Consider the following 6160-nt stretch of genomic DNA (forward strand, 5'->3'; position numbering starts at 1 on the left):
ATATCATGCCTGCCTCCCACAGCTCCACATTCACCCTGTTCAAACAGACCACCAGCTAATTATGGCTTTCCCAGATCCCTGAGCTCAAGAAATCACTACAGAATAAGCCACGGGTATGAGATGTTTTCTTTTGCTCCCTCCACTGTGGTTTAGTTAACTGGGGATTCAGCAACAACCAATGAAAATAAACTCTCTGCACAGGCTTAACGTGCTGAGACTATGGGAAAGGAGTTTGTTTCAAAAAATTTCAGGTATTTAAAACAATTTTTGGGTGTCACATAAGCACCCTCATGCCTTCAGCTGATGGTCTTGAAGTTGACCACTTTGTCATTTTATTGTTCAACCTCTTGTTATAGAGCTTATGTTGAAGTCTATAATGAATATCCAGACAATTTAGAGGTAAGAATGTATACTTTCATTTTTTAATTCAAGATATTGCCAAATATTTACAACACTCAAAATCTGCAGACTGCAGATCCATTCAGCATTCTGAGATATCCCAAAAAATAAATAACTTTTATTTGAACGGGGGAAAGGAATTTGGAACATGTGTAGAAAAATAAATACAAGATACTTCATTTGCTGTGAAACATTGTCACAGGGAATGTGGAATGAATTGTCATGTTTCTCTCGTGTTTCAAAAAGAGTTCCTCAGAGCTCATTCTGTTTTTACAACATTCATAGTCGCAGTGGTCTTTCTTTCTTCATATCCGTCCTGTCTGTCCTAAGTGCTCCCTTGCAAACATTACAGTCCGTGCAATGGGAAGTATGAAAAGCCCGCTCTCCTCTGAGGCCTGAAGCACAGCGGCTGGGCCTCTGCTGTGTTTGGCCTGTTTCAGTCTACCTGAAGGGCCGGCCTGATCCACTCCTTCTTTAGTCCAGATAATCTGTGAAAGAAATACAAGTTGATGAAGAAGAACATCCAACACATAGAAATGTATCATTTGTAGGACTAAGGTTGTGAGATACTTCTTAATGCATCTGTAGGTAATATTTGCAGTCGTGTAACCTGTGTTGTGACCTGTGGGATAAGCAATGTACTTTCAGAAAAAAGCATATCCCCCTTGTGGTTTCTTGGCTTGATGTAGGAATTCAGTATTTTAAGGTGGATCTGTTGTTCCTATCTGCAGGGACCTACACCCTTTCCATGACTGAATGAAGCAGACTCATTGTATTTTAGTGGTGGGATGCCATGCAAAAAATGCAGCAAAAGTATCCCCATTGGGACATTATAACTATACTAATTATACTTTTCATCTGGTGTCGGTGCGTAAAATGCGCATGGAACGCTTGGCACCGCTTGTGTCCCCGTAAGATGTAGAGTGAAAAGGCGCTCAGCCTACCGTGCAGCACCGTCCACAGCAGCCCTGCTAGTGGGACGTAGTTGACAGGGACCACGCGCCCCCCATCCTCCAGACTGAGAACGCGTAGCTCAGGCGTTCGTGCGCCACGTAGCTGCAGCTGGTCCCTCGCGCGTCCAGCTCGTCGCTCTGCAGAACTTGGCACAGGAAGTCGATATACCGGGCCGCGAGCTTCAGCGTCTGGATCTTGCTGAGTTTGTCTGACGGGAGGGTGGGAATGATCTTACGTAACGACGTGAATGCCTCGTTGAGGGACTGCGTCCTTTGCCGCTCGCGGATGTTGGCCATCACGCGCTGCGTCTGTAGGTCATCGAAAGAGGGCTCGGGGCTGCTGCTGCCGTCGCTGCCGCCGCTCCCTGTGCTGCCGCCTCCTCCGTCGCAGCTCTTTCCGCATCCCTTCTTCCTCGGGCTCGGACTCTCCATGTCTCCCTCCTCCTCGTCGTCCGCGCTCCTCCGAGTCGCCCGCCGCTTCCTTGCGCCTCTCCGCGGCAGTTGACGGTCGGTCTCCTCCTCGCTGTTCCCCGCACTGTCCATTGGGGAGGAGTCTTCTTGACGCATCGTCTCTTCCAAAACTTTTCTGTGGTCTGTGGGACCTAACTGGTTACACCATCAACAAACACGGCAGGTAATGGCAGTGTGGCCTGCAGTGGGGGCGCGGGCTGGTATAACTGTAAATCTCGTGCGCCACAGAGAGGGAGAGGTGTCTGGCAGACTGGGACGACCGGGGCTCTTATAGAGGGGAGCGGGCAGGAGGATTTTGGGGAGCGCTGTGATTGGGTGAGGAGGGGTGTAACATTATACTGCAGGAGAGGGAGAGTTCTAGCTAATATCAGGAATGGTGTTTAAGGCGTGCAGGCTCCTTAAGATTGTGAACGGGGGTGTAGTCGGGGCGCGGTGTTATTGAATCATAGGTGTAGATTTGTGCAAGGACAGTAGGAACTATTCCGTCTTTAGGGATGAATTCTTTCTTCCCTCCCCACCCCAAGTTATTTTTGTCCCAACTGCATGATGCTCTTTTCTTTCATTCTTGGGTTTATTGTAAACACAACAATGTCTCTGCTAAAGTGTATAAAATGGATTTTGTCAAAACAATTTGTGGCCATTTATGTTTCATTTTCCAGGTCCATTTAAAAGCTGCCATGCGTCAATATGCATGGGCTTGTTTTTAATTCCTACCTTTTCCAATAAAAAAACGAAAAGAAAATCTCAAAGACAGAAAAAACACAACAGAAATCCCTCTGGTTGTAGGCCTCAAGTCTCCTTGTTACAGGTCTAGACGCGGCCTGAGATGGGAGCAGTGGTGGCGGTGAAAAATATCAGCCTACTGAAACTCAGGAGGTTGTCACAGCAGGAGGTCTGAGCTCGTAAGCAGACCGTGGTGTTTATTTTCCCGTCAGCGGCCCCGCGTTGAGGTATGCGCTTAAACGGGTCTGACTCCCGCAGGGATCTAGACACCGCGGCTCAGGTTTAAAAGACGGGCCGTGCCAGGGAGCTCTCAGGGCGGATCCGTGCTCACAGCGGGGTCGCTAAAGGCGGTGTACTGCTGGAGAGCAATGCAAACACAGGAGGTGATGAAGATGGACGGGGGAGGAGGGAGAGAGAGAGACACTCACACACACAAATTTCAAACAACGCACACATGGCCACCCAGCTCTCAGGCCTACCGCGATATAATATCAGAATCCACTGAGACACGTTTACTTGTGGCTGAAACGATATCTGGCAACTTTTGGTCTGTGGTGTGAATTTTCCACAGGGAGGCCTCACCTTTGATGAGGGTGGATGACACATGGAGAGGGCCACAGAGTCCGGTCTCCTTTTATTTAAGGAGGAACCGCCACAAGCGCCTTTGGGGCCTGGATCCCCCTTCACCACCAATCCGTCTTTCAGTCCACGCCGGAGAGCCTGTCCATCGCCTCTGTCACTCACTTTACATCCGGGGCTTGTCTCATCTCTTTCATCATATCTCTGACTCAATTCGCACCTCAGTGCCAAAGACAGCGTCATGCAGCGAGCCTTGGATTTGACATTCAAAGCATCTTAACTCATCTGACACGGTTGATAGGCTTTTGAGTTACAATCATTTTTTCTTATTTCATCTCATTTTCATTTGGAGGAAAACCTGAAGCTGACCTTGTTCTCGGCCTCACCTGTTCAGTGTGTGTTGTCGCTCTCCAGGGTGCTGAAATAACACACCTGAAGTCTTTCATGGCTTCCTCCTTAAAGATCATAGAGCCCGTATCTACTACTGGCACTTCTACTAAATGTTAGTTTTTCAAATTCACTTTTAAAATAGACGCTGCCTTCAACAAAATAAATGCATTTAGGTCCTAAAACTGTCAGGGACATTAATCGGCATTATTGGCCAACGAGATTAAATTAAATGAATGCTGTTTAAGTGTGACGCAGAGCAAAGAACACATGCATTATCATAGCATATTCATTTATTTTAAAGGTAACAATAAGTCACATATATTAAATGAAAGATTTGGAGGAGGTGCTCAGCTTGTTTTGGTCGAGTCTAGTAATTTATCATGTGGGTATCAGATTGCGTGTCAGTGCTCTACTTCTCAGAGAGGAAGGGGAGTTTTGAAACGAAAAAAAAAAAAAAAAACTGTGATGGTTTCCCATATTTAAAGTCTGTTGTTTAGTTCCAAGGTTTCAGAAACGGACTCATATCACAGTTGGGATAAAGATGACTGTATATTCAGAAGTTCAGTTCAACCATTTCAGTGTCTCTGTCATCAGTGTTAATCTCAATCCGGTCCAATCTCCAGGGAGTAAAGTTCATATCGGACTGTTCTGACTCTTTTGCTCCAGCAGGTCCGTCATGAAGGAGATGTAGACGATGGCCAGACGGAGTGTGTCGATACGGGACAATCTCTTCTCGTAGGCGAATGTGGGAACTTTCCTCCTCAGCTCGTCAAACGCCTCATTCAGGCTAAACATCCGCTTCCTTTCGCGCACGTTGGCCGCCTGCCGCTGGACCACGGTGATGATTCTCCTCCGTCTGGACTTGTTGGGATGCCCGTGCGCCCCGCGGCTGTAGTGCCTCTGCGCGCCCATCACCAAATGCTCGGTGCGCACGCTGTTTTCCAGGTCCCGGCTCCAGGGCAGCTCGTTCAGCCGCATCTGGTTGTTCGGACTGGATGGGTCATTATCCACCAGCTGTTTTGGTTCTAAAGAGCACTTTTGAGGACGCTGCATCAGGTTCATGTCACTGACAAAATGCATCAACGTGGAGTCCGCTAAGCGGCCCTGCATCTCCACGATCAGTCCCAAACGGCGTCTCACAGAGGATACGCCACTTTTATACGTCTGCTATTCAGCCAAGCTCCAAAACGCGTCCAGGACTGACTGAAAATATTCACAAGACGCAGACACCGAGGCAGAGGAGCATCTCAACAAGTAAATCCAAACCTCTCCAAATCCGGTCAGGGCACGACAGGGTGAGATCCTATTTGGCTCAAGTCCAAGGGCCTTCTTGCTGTTTTAATAAGTCGCCTATGCCTCCTCACAGCGCGCCATCTTTCATGCTCGCTCTAGCTCTAAATTGAGTCCATTTCTAACGTTAGTTGGTCGGTGAGTGGGTTGAATCCGATGAGAGGGGCTTAAAAAGGCCGAGAGGAAGCTGGAGGGACCCGTCAATTGATGCGCTGTCCTCACAGAGGCCCTTAATGAGCTTCTGAAGAACGGAGGCTCTTGACAGAGGGTCACACAGTCTTGTTTGCACTCTCCCCTCTGCTTCAGAGGCTAAATAATGACACTTTTATCACTTAAACAGGCCAGGGGAAGACCAAACAGAACATTCCCTAACAGTCGCTATACACCACACGCTTTTCTGTTGCAAATTAAAGTAAATAACTGTCCGTTCCCATGGCAGGACAGAGTCCACAATGCAGGGACTGCTGAGAGAGCCACTGGTATAACTGTATGACTTTGGAGAGAGTGCATGGTCACTATAAGGAGTCCTGCATTAGTGTAATTGTTGCAGATGATGATAGTGTGATGACAAATATGAGTTGAGACTGATCATTGAAGTTTGACATGAATATTTTTTTCTTTCTCAACTTATTTGAAATGTTTCAACTCGCTGCCGAGGTCATGTGGAAGGACAACGACTCCACTTTTTTTCCGAATAAAAATTTATTATACTTTAATTGGGCAGTCTCAAAAACTGAATAGGCAGCAGGAAAGGTTACGTGTCAAACACAGATCCAGGAACTGTCCAGAACAGACACAGTCTCCAGAGTGTTAGTTTCTTGGGGTTAAATAACTGACTCAAGGGCAACTCAACTACTGTGGTTTAAGGAGGAGAGAGTGTGCTATTCTGAAAGCTGCTGAATTCAGCTAATGCAGTGCTGGTGGTTTTAAAGCCCACTCATGATGACGAATTGTTCCAGAGAAATGCAAATTCAAACTTGGAAGCGAACTTACAAGGTAACTGGTTATGTTAGTAGTATAAAAATGGACCAATCCCGAAGGATAGTTTTTCTCCCTTCCACAAGGTCAGGGGTTATGGTCACTGACTGAATTTAACTACTCTTATAGTATGTGGATACATGGAGGTATTGTCCTCAGACATTATCTAACATATTTGTAATTACATGTAATCATAAGTTTGTATTTATATGTATATGAAGAGCTAATAGATGCTTTATAACACACTGTAAGAAGTGTAACATGTACAATTATATACATACATATTTATACCCTATGGATGCTTCATTGCTGTCATTCAAAGAAATGTGTTAATATTGTGTTATAAGCCATTAATTAAATGTTTAGATTTTGCTTGT

At 46.3% G+C, this 6160-nt stretch overlaps 1 protein-coding gene across 1 annotated transcript; it reads right to left on the minus strand.

The window, feature by feature from the left end:
• Window positions 1–403: 403 nt before the first annotated feature.
• On the minus strand, window positions 404–2067 carry twist1a (twist family bHLH transcription factor 1a). The gene is made up of 2 exons (XM_076754887.1): window positions 1344–2067; window positions 404–887 (listed from the first exon to the last, which is right to left on the minus strand). The coding sequence occupies exon 1, from the start codon at window positions 1917–1919 to the stop codon at window positions 1371–1373; it is 549 nt and encodes a 182-aa protein (XP_076611002.1). The 5' UTR covers window positions 1920–2067; the 3' UTR covers window positions 404–887; window positions 1344–1370.
• Between the last annotated feature and the right edge of the window lie 4093 nt (window positions 2068–6160).

The sequence above is a fragment of the Chaetodon auriga genome, chromosome 17 (assembly GCF_051107435.1).
Source record: "Chaetodon auriga isolate fChaAug3 chromosome 17, fChaAug3.hap1, whole genome shotgun sequence".
NCBI classification, from domain to species: Eukaryota; Metazoa; Chordata; class Actinopteri; order Chaetodontiformes; family Chaetodontidae; genus Chaetodon; species Chaetodon auriga.